This window comes from Diceros bicornis, chromosome 6, assembly GCF_020826845.1.
Source record: "Diceros bicornis minor isolate mBicDic1 chromosome 6, mDicBic1.mat.cur, whole genome shotgun sequence".
Classification (NCBI taxonomy): Eukaryota; Metazoa; Chordata; class Mammalia; order Perissodactyla; family Rhinocerotidae; genus Diceros; species Diceros bicornis.
The window spans coordinates 95898071-95919488 of record NC_080745.1 but is presented as its reverse complement, the minus strand read 5'-3'; the positions used below and the strand labels follow the sequence as shown (position 1 = coordinate 95919488).

Here is a 21418-nt window from a genome sequence, read left to right as displayed (position 1 = left end):
AAACTCTTCAGTCAGTCAGAGACCTTAGGCATCAGACCTCAGACTCAGCCTCTCAGTTTTCTAGCTATGAGATGGGGTTAATCATACCTGTGTTATAAATGAACTGGCAGTACCCTATCAAAATAACTCATGTGTCTTGTGGAAATTAAGACAACATATTCACCTGAATGACAATGGAAACATCACATTTAAAAACTGCAGTTCAGCTAAGCCTATGATTAGAATTAATTTTGTAGCTTGAGTTGGTTCACAATGAAAAACAAAAAAGAACAAATAGTTAACTGATTAATAAAAGGCCTTTGACAAAATTCAATACCTATTTACATAAAAGAAAAAAACCTCATGAAAAGCTAGGAATAGAAGGTAACTTCCTTTATACTTATTAATGAATGTTTAAAGCATTTCAGGTATATTCAAATACTGTTCACCATACTGGAAGTTCTAGACAGTGAAACAGGAAAGAAATGAAAGCATAAGAATTTATAATTATGTACTTTGGAAATGTAAAAGAATCTACAGATAAATTACAGAATGGCTAAATGAATATAAAAGTTTGCTAAATACAGGTCAGCATTAAAAAATAGAATTTATGTGTCTATACCAGGGTATGGGACCCAGAATGACAATGCTTGGGAGTCTACAGTTTATTACAGGAAAATGATAGAATATAGCAATAGCATTAAAGGAAAGATATGCATCAAGTAAGGATGAGAATCTTAGCCAAAGGCTTCCTCAACAACTGGTTGGGAGAGGCTGGGCACAGGCTCCCGCTTTCCTCTCTGCAGAGTTGTGCCAAATCACACTTTCTCATATTAGGAACCGGCAATGTGTGCACAGAATGCCTCAGAAACAGGGAGCCCCAAGTGGAGTATAGGCTGGACCTCATACCCTGCTAGTAATGTGTGCGTATTCCTGCTGTGCACCAGCCAAACAGAAGAGGTCTTCCATGTTCTCACCAAGACTAGGTGAGAACCTGGTCAATCATGAATTTTACTATTATCAGTAAACAGTGATAACAAGCAGGTACAAACCACATCCAAACAGCTCATGTTATTCAGTAGACTTCATGCGTGGTCAGGGGTCTGTGCCATGCAGGTACACATCTTGCTCCCAAAAAACAACTCAGCCAGTTGCAGGTATGCTGGAATTAAGCAGCAACAAATAGCTAAATGAAATTTTAAAATAGATATTTACAAAAGCATAAAAAATACCACGTACCTAGAAATTAATATAATGACAGATGTATACAATCTCTCTCAAAACTATACAGTTTACAGAAATTTTGAAAGACCTAAATAGAGATCATGTTCATGAATTGGAAACTCATTATTGTAAAGATGCCATTTCTGCTCACAGTACATGAATCCATTCCAATTTCAATAAAGATTTTGCAGGTTTCTGAGTAAATGCACAAGCCGATTCTAAGATGGATATGGAAATGCAAACGTCCAAGCATATCCAACATGCTGCTGAAAATGAACAAGGTGAGAGAATATCTCTACAGGATATGAAAACATTTTGCTAAGCTTGAGTGAATAACACCTTGTGGCATTGATGGAAAGAGAGAGAGATGGCACAGAGAGTCTAGGAAGAGCCCGGTGCATATGTGCATTGTTGATGAATGACCAAGGTAACCCTGCAGAGCCTTTTCAATTTCTCAATAAATGCTGGGCCAAATATCTGTTAGGAAAAACTAATAACATTTGGTCCCTATATCATATCATACCAAATGATATAAATGTAAAAAGAAATTTTTGGGAAAAACTTTATTGTGGGGTGTGTTAGGGTTTTTCACATAAACAGAACCAACAGGAGATGAATGAATACATATATAATTTAAATATATATAAAATAAGGAATTGCTCATGCAATTATGGAGGCTAAGTTCCAAGACCTGCAGTGAGCAAGCTTGACGGTGGAGTTTGAGCTCAAGTCTGAAGGCCTGAGAACCAGGAAAGACGATGGTGTAAGTTCCAGTCTGAGGGCAAGAGAAGGTCAATGTTCCAGCTCAAGCAGTCAGCCAGGAGAGGTTTTTCCTCTTAGCCTTTTTGTTCTATTCAAGGGTTCAGTTGATTGGATAAGGTCCATCCACACTGGGGAGGGCAATCTGCTTTACTTAGTCTACCAAGTCAAATGTTATTCTCATCCAAAAACACTCTCACAGACATAGCCAGATTAATGCTTGACCAAATGTCTGGACACCCCGTGGCCTAGTCAAGTTGACACAAAATTAGCCATTGTAAGTTCATCCCTTGTCACCTTACCACCCATACAAATCTCCTTAAGCCATACTTAATCTCCAAATAAAGACAATAAAAAGGTCAAAATTCCACTAAACATAACATCTATGCTGCATACAACCATGTCCTTGAGCAATGTTAACTCTTCTCCTTGATATCCCATAACAAATACTATGATGTAAAATTAACAATACTTAAATAATATAAAGTAAATACACCTTATATTACGTGATAGGAGAATAAGAGAAGGAATAAAACAAAGATATTTGCCAAACACACACATATACAAACATATAACAAAAGGAGGAAACATTCATGACAATTATAGTCCTCATTTCTGTAACTGGTTGTGGAGTCATAGCTGGTATTTTGAACTGACTTTACCTTCTTCCACTATCTACTCTGTATTCCTTTTGCCTTCAGCAAGCACCTCAGCTGGTCATGGTTCTTTACCTGGTGGGGTGACCAAAACCTTCATTCCTGAAGGGTCTGGGCCATTAGCAGTCCTGCCTAGATTGGGTTGTTGTAGTTTTCCATTGACCTTAATGACAGGGCATGGTGGTACTAAGAGATGCCCTAAGGGATCTCTTGTATCAGAGACATACTCTTGCTTACCTCCATTGTGGAGCAACAGTCCAATTTCCCCGTGGTGGTCTGGATCAGTCACCGCAGCTTTGCCTGTTGATTCAGAGGCATGAGGAAGTCAAAGTGACTGGGCAGCAGTTTTAACTTTCAGTCCAATGGAATCATGACTGTGTTTCCCAGTGGAAACACTCTTCTCTCTGAGGCTAAGACCTCTAGGCCGGTGGAGCATAAGGTTGCAGGAACAGACAGCAAAAATTTTGCCAGTGGGTCACTAGAAGTAATAATGAGCATTGCCACTCCCATTTTCACCCATTCATTTTTGGACCCTTAAATTCTGGCTGTGGAAGACAGCACTATATACTGGACGCTGATTCAGAGCATATACAACCTTCTGGAGAACCTTGCCCCAGCCCTGCAAGACACCTAGCTGGTGCTGTAACTGAGTCTTTAAAAGGCCATTCCACCATTCTATCAAGCCAGCTGCTTCAGGATGGTGGGAGCTTGGTAAGACCAGTGAATTCCGTAAGCATGTAGCACTTCTTTTGCTGTTAAGGGAATTCCTTGATGCTGTGTGGAATACCATGACATTGGATAAGGCATTCTAAGTCTGCAGATGGCAGTTTTGACAGAAGCATTGTGTGCAGGGAAGGCAAATCCATATCCAGATTTATCCCTATTCTTATCCCCTCTGGAGTTGCAATCATTATTGATATTAACCAAAGCACACATTTCACTTAGAACGCAATGCTGGATTCTTAAAAAAGGCATTCAATGGCACTTTGGTCTCCCTGATAGGTCCCAGATATCCAGTTTAACTGCGACATAATGGTCTCCTCAAACAACACCTTTTCAAATTCCAGTCCAGCAAACAGACCCCTAAATGGGTCTCCATCTTGCCCCAGGACTTAATCTCTCTTAATTCAAGGCCCCTTGGCTGACACACACCTAACACCAACTTTAAAAGCCTTTTCAGCATCCTTTCCTATATTTAAAGGGGGATATGTTTCATCTCCATGTATGTGAAGACTCGTTATAAATGAAGCCCTTTAATAATATCTCTCCTCCAGGAAGTTAAAATTAGTACTCCAGGGCCATTCCCACAGGCAGTGTGGACTACCAAAAATATAGATAGAAAACTCCACTTAGTAAATAAAAATCACATTCAGAGATAATAAAATCAACACCATATCCCACAACAATAAAACCAGATGATCGGGCCGGCCCCGTGGCTTAGCAGTTAAGTGTGCGCGCTCCGCTGCTGGCGGCCCAGGGTTCGGATCCCGGACGCGCACCGACGCACCGCTTCTCCGGCCATGCTGAGGCCGCGTCCCACATACAGCAACTAGAAGGATGTGCAGCTATGACATACAACTATCCACTGGGGCTTTGGGGGGAAAAATAAAAATAAATAAAATCTTTAAAAGAAAAAAACAAAACAGACGATCTCTTCTTGTGAGTAATACATGCTGGAGGAAAATAAAAATCACACAACAAAAGCCAGTCAAGTGCAGCTATACACCATTCTGTTGAATGTTGGTCTCATTACTATTGGTCTGGATGTTTTCATTGGTTTGCAAACCAGAATCCCAAACCTTCCAAGGAAGCCATTGTTAAACCAACTTGGCAAATGCTGAGACCCACATGCCATTGATTTTGCCTAATACAAGCCCTACAACCCAAAGACTCTGCAGGCTTGCCTGTCACCATCCAAACCAACAACTGAAGCAAAGGGCCCTAGTAATTGGCCAAATAGGAGGGGTTGCCTACAGGCTAATGCTGGAGCTCCAATGTCAGCCACAGCTATTTTAATTTAATTTGATTTAATTTAATTTAATTTAATTTAATTTAATTTTGTGAGGAAGATTAGCCCTGAGCTAACATCCATGCCAATCCTCCTCTTTTTGCTGAGGAAGACCGGCCCTAAGCTAACATCTATTGCCAATCTTTCTCCTTTTTTTCCCCTTTTTCTCCCCAAAGCTCCAGTAGATAGTTGTATGTCATAGCTGCACATCCTTCCAGTTGCTGTATGTGGGACGCGGCCTCAGCATGGCCGGACAAGTGGTGTGTCGGTGTGCGCCTGGGATCCGAACCCGGGCTGCCAGTAGCGGAGCACGCGCACTTAACCACTAAGCCACGGGGCCAGCCCCGAGCCACAGCTATTTTAATTAGCAAACATCCTAATATCCTGTTAACAACATACACCCAAATCAGGACATATGATTTAAACCTATTTGCAACAGAACCTCACTCATCACCCATCTGGGAAAAACTTTGGAGAGTTGGAAACTCTTAGATTTGACCATCTTTAATTGAGCCTTTAACTATGCCAGTTGGGTTCTTGCACTTTGGTCCACTATGAAGTATCACAGATGCCAACATCACCTTTGCTAGCTGTGCACCCACAGCCTCTTGACTTAAAAAATATTTGCAAGTCAAGCTCCCAGGCCGTGTTGCCTTCAAATTACACAAGTGGCTTAGCCTCATTATAATGCCATAGAACCACAAAAACAAGACTCACACCAACCCCAGTGAGTGTCCACTTGGAAAGTCTCACATTCTAGACAACATCGCCCAGCCCAGGAGCTTGATGTTGGAGATGACCTTGTCCCCTGAGCTAGAGACAACTTTGTCCTGGACACTAAAACCTCTGCTCCAGGGATGCCCACAGACCACCTCTCCTAAGGTTCCAGTAAACTGGACATGGAACATGTGTTGCTTTTCTTCCTTTGATATTAGGGAGTCTATTTTGTTTCTTGAGCTCACTGTCTGCTTTGCCTATGATCCTAATACACTCCTTGCTCCCTGCAAAAATGTACATCCCTACACTCCTGTGCTAAAAGGAAATCTGGTAGATGTTACTACTGTCTGTGCTACTCTGAAAATTAATGGGGCTTATGGCTTTCCTCTGGAGGAAACTGCCTCATATCAGTCAATTACTCAGCCCCATGGGGAGAGGACAACACACTTCCCACCTCCTCTCCTACTCCCTGCTTCAGCTTTCCACCATGAACTCCCACCAGGAGTCTCCCACCATGAGCACCACAACCACCCCTTTCCATTAGTCTCACACAAAACCCACAAATCTTTACATTCACTTTACTAAACTAATAGTCCATACTCCTCAATAACATACCTGCCAGACCTGCCACCTTGACCTGAGAAATACACCAAGATATTATTGCAGAATATATATATATATATATATATATATATATATATATATACACACACACACATATATATATAACTTGTACTTTTAACACACTTTACAACTCCACCAAAATATTGTTAGAAACCTTGGAAATTTCAGATGTTTTCTTGGATAATGCCATATAAATTGGGAACTTAGTTACAGGCCAGCCTACAAGGAGTTGTCAATGCACAGAACCAATAACCATTCTATAGATAGGAGAGAGAAGAGGAATTTTACTTGAGCTGGGAAGGCAGTCTCCACAAAGAAAGAAAGCATTCCAGGGAAGCATGGTTTGCAGCATGATTATATACCATTTCAGAACAAAGATCATACATCAAGCATGACAGGCATACATTTTTTTTCAAAGTCATGAGGAGATGTTTTGCTGCAGTGTAGCATGTACACAGCAGGTCAACTTGACCCTGGTTTCTCGGAAGAAAAGTTTATCTTCAAAACAGTACTGGTACTGATGTCGGAAGAAGGGAGGCATTCATCCCTATCTTCAGAGAGTGCATCTTTTGCTTTGGGATAGTAAGTTAAAACAGGTGTACAACATATGTTAGTCAAGCTGTAAGTCAGGCTGCTCTGGTCAAAATAAAACTCAGGCCAAATCAGGTTTACATCAGAATAGCTTCCTCATACACCTTAGTATTTTAAATTTTTCTTACATCAGAATCTTTATACTACTACTGTGTTCCTCCTTTTTACTTTCATAATAAAATGTTTTCTACACTGCCTAGGACAACTTATACCCTGCACTCTGAAAGTCTCCTCTATTATTCAGGCCACTCAAATACCCTAAATAACCAGGCTTAGTCTTCACACAATTTTGTGGCCTGGCTAGATGAGTTCCCCTTCTTGAGCAGCCAATTAAGTCCACACTCCCAAGCACCGCCTGAGCTGTGCTCTCACACTCTGTACCACTGTACCGCCGCCCTAGTCACCCCAGGCCGGGTACCCGAACAACCAGGCACAGTCTCTATGCCCAGAGCCCACCGGGATTATTCACATTAGCTAATTCTAAACCTGCTTGCCCTGCCTCATCCCTTCCTTCCTGCTGACCCCACAGAACAGGCAATTGTCCACGATTCTCCATCTCCGTCTCTATTCCCCTGAGTGGCCCTGCATGGCATGCTGTTTCTTCCCAGGGAAATGTAACAAAACTGTACAACTCTTTCTGAATTCTCTCTCTTGATCTGTGTCTGGCCTCACCAACCTCACCCAAGGTAACAGGGTTAAAACAAGATCAGGCAGTTAGTGGTCAATCGTTAAGCCACAAAAAAGACCTGTTTTCTATGCGTCAGTGGGTCAGCTGAGATGCACAAGACCCAGCTCCTTACAGAGTACCCAACAGTATGCATGTCAGCTTGTTCACAGTGCTCACCAGCTCAGTAGCACAGCCTTTGTAAAGGATGAAATGGCACTGCACAACCTTTTCATCCTCTTCCATCTCATTTTCCCCATTCTCTTATTCTTGCTTTTTGTGATCACTTCCCAAATACTCTGCTTACACAAGCTCATGTCTCAGCTCTTTGTGGGGCGAATACAAAATGAAGAAACACAGGCAAGGCAAACCCCTACTCTGATCACGCCAAAGACAAATATAAGAACTCCAGCAAAAAAAATAACACACACCCTCCCCACCTAGCACTAAGGAGAGGACACATCCCCAAGCCAGCAACCCCAACACAATTACACAACAGAGTCAGTATCACCATCAGGAGAGTCGGTAGCACAGAAGTCGTGCTTTTCAGATCTCACTGCTCCACTGACAGCTGTCACTTAATGTTGGGTACATCTGCTTGATGGAACCAGAGTCACAAATAGGATTTCAGCCACAAGTGAGTCTGATTTCCTATTGCTGCTGTAAAAAATTACCACATAGACAATGGTTTAAAACTACAGAAATTTATTCTCTCCCACTTCTGGGGGACAGAAGTCCAAGATCAGTGTCACCGGGTTGAAATCAAAGTGTCAGCAGGTCCATGCTCCCTCCAGAAGCTCTAGAGGAGAATCCGTTTCTTGCCTTTTCCAGCATCTAGCGGCTGCTGGAATTCCTGAGGCCATGTCACTCAAATCTTTCCCATGGTGGTTGCACGAGCTTCTCCTCTTGTGTGTGTGTCAAATCTCCCTCTGCCTCTCACTTATAAGAACACCTGTGATTGCATTTAGGGTCCACCTGGATAACCCAGGATAATCTCATCCCCAAATCCCTACCTTAATCACATCTGCATTACCCTTTTCAATGTAAGGTAACATTCACAGGTACCAGGGATTGAGATATGATATCTTTGGGGGACATTATTCAGCCTTCGATATCTGGGAAAGAGCTTTTAGCTTTCAAGCCTATTTAAGGAGGAAAGGCTTGTTCCCACGGGGTTGGATTGGGTGGATCTTAAGGAGCCATTATACATTACCTACCATACCCCCCCAATAGCAAAGCAGTCAGCTGAGAAACTCTCATCCACAGACCCAGAAGACAACAAAAGGCATGGCAAGCCAGGGATGGGCTTGGCCCTGGCTCAGCAGAGACATAGAGAAGTTTAGCAACCCTTGGGACAAACACAAGGTAAGCTGAGACGGGGGCTGAAACTGGGGGACAGGAGGTGGGAGGTGGGAGGTGAAGAGAGGGAACCAGAGCAACGAAAGAAGGCAAATGGGAGGAGGAGGCCTCCGAGGTTTTCCAACGTGAGCCAAGAGCTCCAGGGGCACCAAGGGCTGAGGGTTGGGGAGAAGTGAGTAAGGTGGAGGAAAGAATCAGGACTGGGAGAAGAGACAGCTAACTGCAAGAGCTGGGCGTCTGCTTTTTGTGTCAGAAACCTCACACCTAGGCAGTCTACAGACCCCCAGGTGCTTGGCTGCTACTACTTCTTTCCTCTCGAGAGCACTTATCTACTGTCGGATCTTGTCATTTTTTCATTTGGTTTGTCCCCGGGTATTTTATATTTTGCTGCCATTTAAGGGGAGCATATAATGAATGTGCAGATTGTATCTTCCAGGGATGGGCACAACACTGTCCATCCTTTGTGCTCTCCTGTAAGGTAACCTTGCCACTCCCCATGAAGGGATGAGTCCATTTCTCTATCCCCTTGAAACTCAGTGTGCCCTGTGGCTTCTTCGCCACTAGAACGTGGTAGAAGCGTCACTGTGGCTGTTCTGGACATAGCCTATAACAGCCTGACACTTCCATGTTCTGAATTTTGGAGTCCCCAACTGCACTATAGGAAGTCCACACTCTTCTGCTGCTCAAGTTGACAGCCTCTGCTGAGCCCCCATCTGGAAACATCGATGCTGTCCATCTTGGACACCCAGCCCAATACACAGCTGAGTCTTCAACTAACCACAGACCTGGACAACAGCTGAATGCAACAGCACTGGAGGCACTGACAAGAGCAGTCTATCTGAACCCTCCCAACCTGCAGAACCGTGGGAGATGATAATAAGTCGTTCTTGTAAGCTACTAATTTTTGCAGTTGGTTGATTTCACAGCAATAGATGATTTAAAGAGAATTTGGTACCTATCACTGGGTGTTGCCTCAGCAAATCCTAAAACATGTGAAGTGGTTTTGGGACCAGCCGGCAAATGAAGGCTGAAGGGCCTCAAGATCTTTAATGGGAGCTTGAAGGGCAGTTTGGAAATTGGAGGCTTGAGGAAATGTCCTGTGTCATGTAGTGGTGAAAACTTTGGCAACTGTTGACTGCAGTAGTGTGGGAACTGGCACAAAGAATTCCAGGTAGAGTTTGAAAGTACCAAATGTTTCCTTTACCCACTGTTATCAGCGAGGGTGCAATCAAAGTAAAGAAACCACATCAGTAATTTGAGCTGGGAAATTTTAACAGAAAGAATGAACTACGAGAGGTTACCATACTGGAAATTAACCAACAGAAACCTTATTAACATGCAGTCGGGAGGCCAGAAGGGGAGCTCTCATGCCCTACGTTGAGAGTGGAGCCCAACAGGAAGCAAGACTTCCTCTTCTTCACCTGCAAGCAGCTCAGCGGGAGACTGTCACAACTCAGCCAGAGAAGTCACTACACCTGGAACTTTGTTTACAATAGCCCTCCCAACTTCCTCTTCCCCTCTAAAAAAGAGTATCTCCTCCCCCTGTTGCAGGGGACTTGCACGTGGCTTGCTGTGGTTGCAGACCCCAAATTGCAATTTTTTGCTGATCCTGAATAAACCCATTTTTGCAGGAGAAATAATTAGCTGTCTATTTGTTTAAGGCCAACACTATTAAAAAGGTATAAAGAAGAACTCTTGAGATATAGAGGCAGCAACTGCAGTGAGTGGCTTCTAGCTCAACGGCTGAGAGAGAGTGAACAAGCAGGAGGTCCTGGGAAGGCTGAAATTCGGACCTGAGGAGAGGCACGGCTGCCCCGGGAATATGGTTCCTGCCTCTCTGGTAAGAAAACACTCGACGGAGGCCTCTGGCTAGGGACTTGTTGCCACTGTGGTTGCAAAGAAAGGTGCCAGAAGGTGCAAGCCACCACTGAGGAAGGAGGACCGACGACATGGCCTATGCCAGTGTCTCTCTCCTGCCCCACCTTCACCCACCCCCTGCTTGCAACCACATGGATACCTGCCACAGCAGAAGGAAGAAAATCCTTCTTCCTGCTCAGGCTGGCAATCTCCCTCCAGTCCCTTTACTGAGAAAGTCAAGATTTTGTCAGCTCGATAAGGAGAAATGTAGCCGCAGCATCACAAAGCAGAGCAACCAAGGGTGAGTTTCTAGCTGAGACAAAAAATTCATAGCTGGCAGAGTCACATACCGTAAGGTATGGGTAGAGGGAGATGAGCTAAAAAGGAGAAACTGTTCAGTTTTAAAGAATAATTCAGACAAAATACAAAGGAGCCAGAACTAGCTTGGTTTGAAAATAAAACTGTTCTTCCTTCCTAGCTTCTCCAGTCAGAAAAAGCTTACCAAAGTAGGAAATGACTTCAGGTTAAAGATCAAATTCAGGATGCTACCAGTAAAATGCAGCCTGAGAGTAAATCTCAGAGCAAGTGTGTTGCTGTAAGACCCTTTCTTGAGACTCTTAAGAACGTCCCTTGTATAACCTCACAAATAGGTGATAAATAGGGCTTTTACAAATCTTAGGGGCACTGTCTCGTCACGCTCAATTTGAGGTGGAATGGCTCATGCTCCAGAGAAAATGTGTGTGGTTTCCATCCAATGGAGTGGATTATAATTCAATATATCAGAAACCCAAAAAGTTTTTAAAAGGAATTAAACCAGTAAAAAGAGTTTTTAGAAAAAGTTCTAAAAAGAGCCCTCTGGGCAGGAAATAGGACTGTAAGGAACTAGTTGGTTACAAAATCAGGCTAGGTCTTGTGGAAAAGGGAGGACGACTCACAGCACAGAATCCAGAGCCTTGGAAATCATTCCCAGAATCACTGTGTCCTAGTCAAGGACGTGATGGTGTGCCCTGCTAGATCTCAGAGTTGCTATGGACCAGTGACGGCTAGTGCCTCCCAATCTCCCTCCACTTCGAATGGACCATCTGTTGGTATCCCATCTCTGTTACCATTGTACGCTGAGTGTGTGCAGGCAGGTAATCGGTCACTGCAGGTCACATATCTCCAGATTAAGAGCAACTACACGTAAGGAACCCTGCCCCAAAAGCCTGTGTGCTCAGACCTGATGGAGATGACAGAGCCTAATTTCTGAGCCAACAGCTTTACAAAATGATGTCTTTTGGAGATTTTGGAGGGTGTGAATGTAGCAAAGAACCATCTCTTCCTGCTTTTTATTTTCTTTGAGGGAATGTGTCTGACATGCCACAGATTCTGCCTCCTACCTCACTGAACAGAGATGGGTCACATGCCCAGCCCAAATGAATCACTAAAAGAAAAGTTAGCCTAGGTAATCATAAAAAGCTCAATCAAGATAAACCCCTGATTAACTGTGTACAAGTGGGTAAGAAAATGAAATCAAGACTTTGGCAAAAATTTGGATTGATCTTGCATAGCCAAACAAGTCTGTTTGAGCCTCCTATCAATTTAATAATTTTGTAAATTACGATCATCACCATCATAGCTGGAGATTCTATACTGTTACCAGGCCCCAGGTAATATTGTAAGCACTTTACTTATCTTACCTATTTTACTTCTCACAGTAACCCTTTGTGGCAGGTTCTGGTATTACTTCCTTTTTGAATATGAAGAAACAGAGGCCCAGAGATGTGCAAGTCTAAGACCATGCAGCTCACAAGTGGTGAGCCTGGTTTTACTGTGTTGCCCCTATTAGCGGCAAGGCTCACACACAGCACTCCATCACTGGAAATGCAAACTCGAGTCCTCAGTTACACAGCTCATGACTACAGGTACTCCTACCTATGCTGCTGCTCCATCAAAACATCTGAGGAACAGGAAAGAAGGCGAAATTTTCCTTCCAGAGCCCACTTTTCACTGAGTAGAATGAAGTGACTCATTTTGTTCACAGATGTTTGAGTTAACAATTAAATGCCTGATTTGTGCACTTCTACGTAAATGATGTTTCTAACAGTGGCACTGGCTGGCTGTGTTAGCTGAAAACTTTAGAAAACAGAGATCTGCTTTACTTAAGAGACACTTAAGTAACAATATTCATACAAATTTACATACTGGGAGACTAGGAAGAAAGTATGTAGTACAATAATTTAGACAATGTATTTAACAACATATAAGAGGTGAGACTGAAATCTGATGTGGAAAACCCTAATGCAAGTCACAATATTTATTAAGTTAAGGGTATATATTCCCTACCCACAATTATACTGGGTTCCGTTAAACAAAACTTCTGTTAACACAGAATACTCATACACATAAACCCCAACATACCTCATGTGTACTGTTGGGAGTAGTTGAACTTCTGTGCATTAAAAAAAAGGCACAGGAAATAGTTCTAGAGCAGGATTTTTCCACCTTGGCACTACTGGTATTGTGGCTTGATCATTCTTTGTTGTGGGGGCTATTCTGTGCACTATAGGCTGTTCAGCAACATCTTTGGCCTCTACCCATTAGATGGCAGCGGCGCTCCCAATCCCCAGTTATGACAACCAAAGACATCTCCAGATATTGTCAAATGTCCCCTGGGAGGCAAAATCACCATCAGTAGATAACCACTGATATGTAATCAAATTTTTAACATTTCAATAACATATTTAATATTTCTATTTGAAAAACTTCATCTGTACTACCTCAATTGATAGTTTTCTCTTCTTTACAAATTCTGGTATATACAAAAGTTGTAGGTTTGTTGAAAACTTTGACACATTAAAGATACTTCGTTTTATGGGCCGGCCCAGTGGCGCGAGTGGTTAAGTGCGCGCACTCTGCTGCGGCAGCCGGGGGTTCACCGGTTTGGATCCCGGGCACACACCAATGCACCGCTTGTCAAGCCATGCTGTGGTGGCATCCCATATAAAGTGGAGGAAGATAGGCACGGATGTTAGCCCAGGGCCAGTCTTCCTCAGCAAAAAAAAAAAAGAGGATTGGCAGATGTTAGCTCAGGGCCGATCTTCCTTACTGAAAAAAAATTAAAAACAAAAAAAGATACTTTGTTTTCAGTGTTCATGAGATGCCTCTGACTGGTAAAAACACAAATTTGTTGTGTTCATTTTTCCCAATGATTTCATTGATTTTTCTATAAGCAGACTAGGGGATGAAAGATTACAACACAGGTTACTCTACTGTGTGAATTTCCTGATATACAAGGATGGGTAACCTCTCCCAGAATCCTCTCCAACATTCATAAAGTGAACAAGCTACAGGAGCATGGTTATGTAGCAGAGCATACAGATCACAAAAGGAAGGGCTCAACAGTGTATTTATTTCTCACTCATGTAAATTACAAATGGAGATCTGGGGGTAGAACTTCTGTCTTAAGTTGCTTGCCATGTTCTGCCTATGGCTCCTGAGGCCACCAGAGGCATCCTCTGTACTTCAGAATTGCAGGCATGAGACCACAGAAAGGATTGCATAAGTTTTTTTTTTTGTGGACGAGGCCTGAGTTAATGTTCATCACTTGTGTCTATATTCCACTGACCAGAGCTCAGTTACGTGGTCCCACCCACAGAAGAAGGAAGCTGAGAAACGCAGCCTAACTGTGTGCCAAGAGAAAAAGAAAGTGGGTTTTGGAGAAGACATCGCCAGCGTCCACCACACATGATTTCTCCCGTGTGAGTTCTCAGATGTTTGCTAAGGTGTGACTTCTGACAAAAGGTTTTTCCACATTCATTACATGCATAGGGTTTCTCTCCAGTGTGAGTTCTCTGATGCACTGTGAGGGCTGACCTCCGACAGAAACTTTTCCAACATTCTTTACACTCATAGGGTTTCTCTCCTGTGTGAGTTCTCTGATGTACAGCGAGAGCTGACCTCCCACAGAAAGTTTTCCCACATTCTTGACATTCATGCGGTCTCTCTCCTGTGTGAGTTCTCTGATGTACTGTGAGGGCTGACTTCTCATAGAAAGTTTTTCCACATTCATTACATTCATAAGGTTTCTCCCCTGTGTGTGTTCTCAGATGTACAGTGAGTTTTGTTTTCACAAAGAAGGATTTCCCACATTCACAACACTCATAGGGTTTTTCCCCTGTGTGGATTCTCTGATGAACAGTTAGGTGTGACTTATGGCAGAAAGATCTGTCACATTTGTCACATGCATAGGGTTTCTCCCCTGTATGAGTTCTCTGATGTATTGTAAGGACTGTTTTACTAACAAAGGTTTTCTCACATTCACTACATTTATAGGGTTTCTCTCCTGTGTGTATTTTCTGATGTTTAGTGAGATTAGACTTTTTATAGAAAGTTTTGCCACATACATTACATTCAAAAGTTTTCTCTCCTAACTGAATTCTCTGAAGCTGAGTGAAGTGTAATTTCTTGCTGAAATTATTCCCACTTTGATTACGTTTAAGGTGTTGCTCCTCAAAATCAGCTCTATGGAGATTCAATGGTGCTGGTTTCTCATAAACAGTTTTCCCCCATTCATTACATCTATAGTGATTCTTCCCTATGTGAGGTCTCTCTTGGGCAAGGAGAGCTGACTTATCACAAGCTTGCCCATCTTCATTATATTTACAGGCAGTCTCTCCCACATGAGCCCTCCTATCTGTAAGGAATTCTGCCACTTTGTTGAAGCCTTTCCTTTGTCCACTAAATGCAAAACCTTGCTGCAAAGTGAGATTCTTCTGATGATGACTAGGACACTCAGCACAACTGAGGGACTTCCCAGTTATAGCATGGTCCTCAGGCTTCTCTCCAGCAGGCGTCTCCTCGGGCTCACTAGGGAGAAATGTGTTCTCACACACATTAAACTCCTCAGGCTTCACTCCTGAACAGTTTCCATTATTTACAATCAGTTTTGAAATACAGATTGAGCTCAGATTAAATGTTTTTCCTAGGTCAGTTCTCTCCTTAGTTGATGTTGCATTGTTGATTACAACTTGCCACAAATGTCTGCCCTGATTTTCCTGGCTGGTCTCCATCAGGTCATCCACACTCTGGACATCTAAAATGAGATAAAAATAACCATAGCTATGAACCACATTTAAGCATTTCTTATGGAATGCCCAGGTAAAGGTAAAGAAATTTCTTTCTATACTAATGGGATAAGATTTTCAAAAAATCAATAATGGGTATTGATTTTATGATGAGTATATGATTTTTCTCCCTAAGGAATTAATGTAACAAATTTCATTAATAGATTTTCTAATGTCAAATCATGGTTTTTTTTTCGTTTTTTAATTCATGAGGAAATATTTGGTCAAAATATTCACCTACTCTCTAGATGCAGATTTCAGCTGAGAACTTTTCATCTACCATTTGTTTTCTTGTTCTTTTCTCTACTTTATCATCATAAGAACTGTGGGTGTCTTGTGCTAGTCCTTCTCTGATCACTCAGCTTTGAGGATGGCATGATTTTCCTGGATGAACTACTTACAGGATGTGGGGGAGGGCCATCTGTCTGTCACCTAAGCAGGATTATTCCTTAGGGACAAGGATTTTGAACTTACATTTGTTTAGTTTTACTCCTCCATGGGAACCGGCCATATGCATCTGTGGGGTTTTTCAAACCTATAATCTTTCTTCTCTACTCCATACAAATACAGATTCCTGCAAATTCGGAATTTTAACCTTACATTCTGTACTTCTCAGAACCATATCAAGCACAGGAAGCCCCAGTTCCCCACACTGGGCTACCCCTCCCTGCTGCTCTCAAGGACTTATATCCTGACAGCCAGGCTTTGACGTCTTTTTCTGGCTCCTTCTTAGTTCAACAGTCATGGCATTCTTACTTCACTTCCTACTATGTGCACCCCTGCTTCATAACTCACTGCTTCTGAAGGCTTATATTTTGTGCTTTAGAGTGTCAGCTGTCTCCTAGTTTCAAAGAAAATGGAGTCCAGGGATGAATCTTATTCTCTGCTGTTTTACAAGGACTTCATAAGAGCAACTCCATCCTGAAACCCTTGGTTCCATTGGCCTTGAGAATCCATGATCTCCTGGTTCTCCTCCCATGTTACCACCCCCTTCCACGCTGAAACTTTCGCAGGGTCCTTCTCAGCTTCATGATATCTGTGATTTCTCGGTTGACAAGGCTTGGTCCTGGAATCTTCTCATTTTATTAACAACTCCCTAGGCGACTTGCTCTAATTCTATGCCTTTATTTTATTTTTACTTTTTTGGTGAGGAAGATTGGCCCTGAGCTAACATCTATGCCAATCTTCCTCTACTTTATATATGGGATGCCGCCACGGCATGGCTTGACAAGCGGTGTGTAGGTCCGCACTCAGGATGTGAACCAGCAAACCCAAGGCCAGCAAAGTGGAGCGCACGAACTTAACTACTATGTTACCAGCCTGGCCCTAATTCTATGCCTTTAAATGCCAGTTAAGCTAACGATATTTCAAATTCGCATCTTCTAATAGTGATGACCACTTTCTAGTCCACATATTATATCCCCCTACATGTTAGAAGTCAATTTGGAAAAAAGTCATCTCAAACTTAAGCTATGTAAATATAATAATAAATAGTATATAATAAATATTTAATAATCATCTCAAACTTAACCTATCCCTAAGTAAATACTTAAATCCCCCCTAAAACTACTTTTTTACAGCTTACATCTTACAATAACACAGCCCATTTTTTTCTCTCTCATTATGGTGAAACATTATTTGTGGTTCTTATCCCACTACTTAATATATTGTATATTTGTTTTATTCTGACTCTCAACAAACTGTAATCTCTTTAAAAGGAGGGACACTAGGAGAAAATATTTGCAAATATTTTGCAAATATATCTGACAAGGAGTTAATTTCCAAAATATATAAAGAACTCATACAACTTCACAACAAAAAAATGAACAACCTGATCAAAAAATAGGCAGAGGATATGAATGAACAGACATTTTTCCAAAGAGGATATACAGGTGGCCAACAGGCACATGAAAAGTGTTCAACATCGCTAGTTATTAGGGAAATGCAAATCAAAACTACAATGAGATATCACCTCACACCTGTCAGAATGGCTATAACTAAGAAGGCAAGAAATAACAAGTGTTGGAGAGGATGTGGAGAAAAGGAACCCTCATACACTGCTGGTGGAAATGCAAACTGGTGCAGACACTATGGAAAACAGTATGGAGATTCCTCAAAAAATTAAAAATAGAAATACCATATGATCCAGCTATCCCACTACTGGGTATTTATCCAAAGAACATGAAATCAACAATTCAAAAAGATTTACGCATCCCTGTGTTCATTGCAGCGTTATTCACAATAGCCAAGACGTGGAAGCAACCCAAGTGCCCATCAACTGATGAATGGATAGAGAAGATGTGATACACATATACAATGGAATACTACTCAGCTATAAAAAAGGACAAAATTGTACCATTTGCAACAACATGGATGGACCTTGAGGGTATTATGAAGTGAAATAAGTGAAATAAGTCAGACAGAGAAAGACAAATACTGTGTGATTTCACTGATATGTGGAAGATAAACACATAGATAAGGAGAACAGATGAGTGGTTACCAGAGGAGAAGGGGTGGGGGCGGCAAAAGGGATAAAGAGGCACATATGTATGGTGACAAAAACTAGACGATTGGTGGTGAACACGACGCAGTTTATACAGAAACTGAAATATAATAATGTACACTTGAAATTTACACAATGTTATAAACCAATGTGGCCTCAATAAAATAATAATATGAATAAATAAACAAAATAATAAAAATAGGGACATTTCGTTGCTGTTGTTATCCCTACAATTATAAAATGACCAGCCTAAAAACTGCTCAGTTAACAGTGATGAAAGAATAAATGAATGTATGAATAAATGCCTGAAAGAAAACAGTGCATGAGAATGGAGCAAAGGAGGGCAACTGAGAACCTAGAGAAAGGGACTAACCAAGAAAAAATTCTAAGAGGAGGCAGGTAGGGGTAAGTATAAGAAAATTATTCAGGAAAAAAAAGGGAGGGTGGTATACATATGAAAGCCATTTTTGGAGACTGAATAATGCACGTGCCTGATGCATTATTCACCAGGTCTGGACCTGGGGAAAACCACTGGTGAAAATTAGCTGAGCACAGCCAACATCAGCCATGCTCTCCTCTTCCCAGCCTCCCTGCCCAGTACGCACTGACTGACCTGGGAGACTCTGGTCTGGGGGTTCTTCTACAGTCCACGGCTCTGTATCTTGCTCCAACTTGACGATCACCTCAGGTTTGGTAATGCAATGCCCTGTTGATGAGAAATAATGTAGGACTTTTGCCAAACTGCTTTACGGCCTCTGAAGAATGACAACTGTACGGCTTCGGCTTCGAGACTTGTGCAAGGAAGGGCCAATCTGCACCTTCGATTAGAGGGGTGAACACTCTTATTCTTCTTAGCCTAGAATCTTAAATCTAAGTAGCATTTAATTTCATAAACAGTCGTACATTTACCAATTAAGAAAAAAATGCTTGCACTTGGCCGTTATCAGGAGGGTTTCACTCACCCAATGACACCAGGCTACTGTAGGTCTCCAGCGTCACGTCCCTGTACAGGGTCCTCTGTGCATCATCCAGGTCCTGCCACTCCTCCCAGGTGAAGTTCACAGCCACGTCCTCAAATAACACTAACCCCTGTAATGGCACATTTCTCAATGCAAGTCATTGGCCTGGGTCAGAACAGGAAGTCTGGGAGTTCATTCTTTTGTGTGTGTTTTATCTGGTATAGAAGGCACCATGCTTTGTACTCTACATTCTGGGATAAAGGGAAATCACAATAGAAATATCCTAGCTCTGTGTTAATTCACTGGTTCCTAAAAGTACTGTTATACAGAGTTTCCCTTATAAATCTGGAACTGTCCTTGTTGCTAGGGATAAAAGGATGAATAAAATTCTCAACGGAGCCTGTGATCTGGTATGGAGACGCATACCCGGAATAACGTGTTAGATGAACTAGGCTAGACAGGTTTAATGTAGACTGGAGTACTAAAGAAGGAGAAAAACAGTTGTCCTTTGTACTATCAGGTTATGCTTCACTGAAGAGCCAAACATGTCAGCTGTTCAATGTGAACCACATGTCCTCATGAATACGAGGCAACGGCAGAAGCCATGAGGGCAAGAAGAACACGTGCCACAGTGAGGGAAGTACACACAGCACCATGTCCAGGTGCGTGCTCCTGGGCTGTGATGAGAGATAAAGGCAGCAACAGTATTTAAGACACCGATTATAGAGTGATTCTGCATTTAAATATGTGACCTAATTCCAACAAAAAATTTGATGCGCTCACGATTGTTTTTTACTATTTATCAATTAAAAGCATGTACACAGGCATTCTAAGATTTCCTTCCTATATCCCACAGGGTTGCTTATATCCACCCCAGGGTGGACACCCCCCACTTCCTGAACCACAGGGTGTAAATAATGAGGGGCCGATACTAAGAATTAAGTTACATGACCAGATTTGCATTTTAACAGTCATCCCCTAGAAGGAGAATGGGGAAGGGTGTAACGGACAGTCAGAGGAGAAGAAACCAGAGAGAGAGATGACCACCTACAATGAGGTAACAGAGCAGTAAGAATACAGAACAGGGAAATAACCCTAAAAAGCAAAAAAGAAAAGAAAAAGCAGGAACAGAATTTGCTACTAATTTGCTTGGAGAAGGGTGAAGGGGGAGTTTTACGACCAGGCTGTCTGCATGGCCAGTTGGGTAGATACTGGCACTGTACACTGAAACTGGGAAAAAAGTACAAAATATGATGGGCAGAAGAGACACAGATTTGGACATGTCAAATCTCTGTGAAGTCTCTGTGGTCAAATATGTGGGGATGTCCAACCGGCAACTGGATATATGACCTAGAGCTCAGGAGAGAAATCTAAGCTGAAGATGAAGATTTGGAATTTTAGCAGCAGAATTTTAGTGGTGGCTGAAGCCCTGAGAGTGAATGAAATGGCTCAAAGAGAACCTAAGAGATTGAAAGGAGAAAAGGAGTAAGTACAGTTTTAGGAATAACTAACATTTACTGAAGGAGAAATAGATCCTGACAATGGAGAAGGAATTTTTAACGATAATTCTAGGAATAAAGAAAAACCTCATCATTAAGAAATCTATTACTATATTTCATCATATTCATATTTCTGGGAATAAAATCCTATGATCATCCACATAGATACTGAGTAGGCATCTATAAAAATATCCTCCCATTTGTAATAAAAAAACTCAAAAAACAGGGATTCTTCCTTAATATGATAAAACGTTTATGTCTTAGCCATAAGTGAAAGCCAGCATCACACTTGTGGGGAAACACTGCAGGACAAGGATACTCCATCACTTCTGTTATTAACACTGTACTAGTAGTGTCAGTCAATGCAACTGAAAAGAGAAAAACGGAAGTGAAGATGATCATGATTTGCATATAATTCATACTTGGAAAACTGAAGAGAATCACATAAAAACTACTCCAAATAAGATTCAATAAACTAGCAGACTATAAAAATAATATGTAAAAGCCTTCATATATATGAGAACACTCCCACAATAACAGCAAAAAAAAACATCTAGGAATACATTTAACAAAATAATGTACAAAACTCTATCGGGGGATAAAAGAATACAAAAAGAACTAAACAAATGAAAAGATACACCATGTTCATGGAGAGGAAGAGTCTACATCACAAAGATATCAATTCTCCCTAAATCAGTAAACTAACTTAATACTATTCTAATGAAAAGATATATTCTTAGATATAGGCAAAGTCATTTAAAAATTCATGTGGAAATTTAAACAAGCAAGAATAGACACAGTGTGGTAGGTTATATTTCTGTCCAGCCAAATTCAGTGTCCTTCCCTATATTAGCCAGCTCAGGCTGCCATAAAAAATACCATACATTGGGTGGCTTAAACAACAGAAAATTCTT

General features: G+C 41.7%; 1 protein-coding gene across 6 annotated transcripts in view; it reads right to left on the bottom strand.

The window, feature by feature from the left end:
- LOC131407583 (zinc finger protein 717-like) overlaps positions 1-21418 on the bottom strand; it is a 53800-nt gene that overhangs the window by 9420 nt on the left and 22962 nt on the right. For 3 of the 6 annotated variants that reach the window (XM_058544360.1, XM_058544359.1, XM_058544361.1), the window contains exons 3-5: positions 19009-19135; positions 18660-18752; positions 13810-15512 (exon numbers count right to left, since the gene is read on the bottom strand). In XM_058544360.1, the coding sequence (XP_058400343.1) occupies positions 14056-15512; positions 18660-18752; positions 19009-19135 (1677 nt within the window). In that variant the 3' untranslated portion in view covers positions 13810-14055. Of the gene's footprint in view, positions 1-629; positions 1142-2855; positions 2919-13809; positions 15513-16017; positions 16096-18659; positions 18753-19008; positions 19136-21418 lie in introns of those variants that run through there. The other 3 variants (XM_058544364.1, XM_058544363.1, XM_058544362.1) reach the window with 3 other exon arrangements.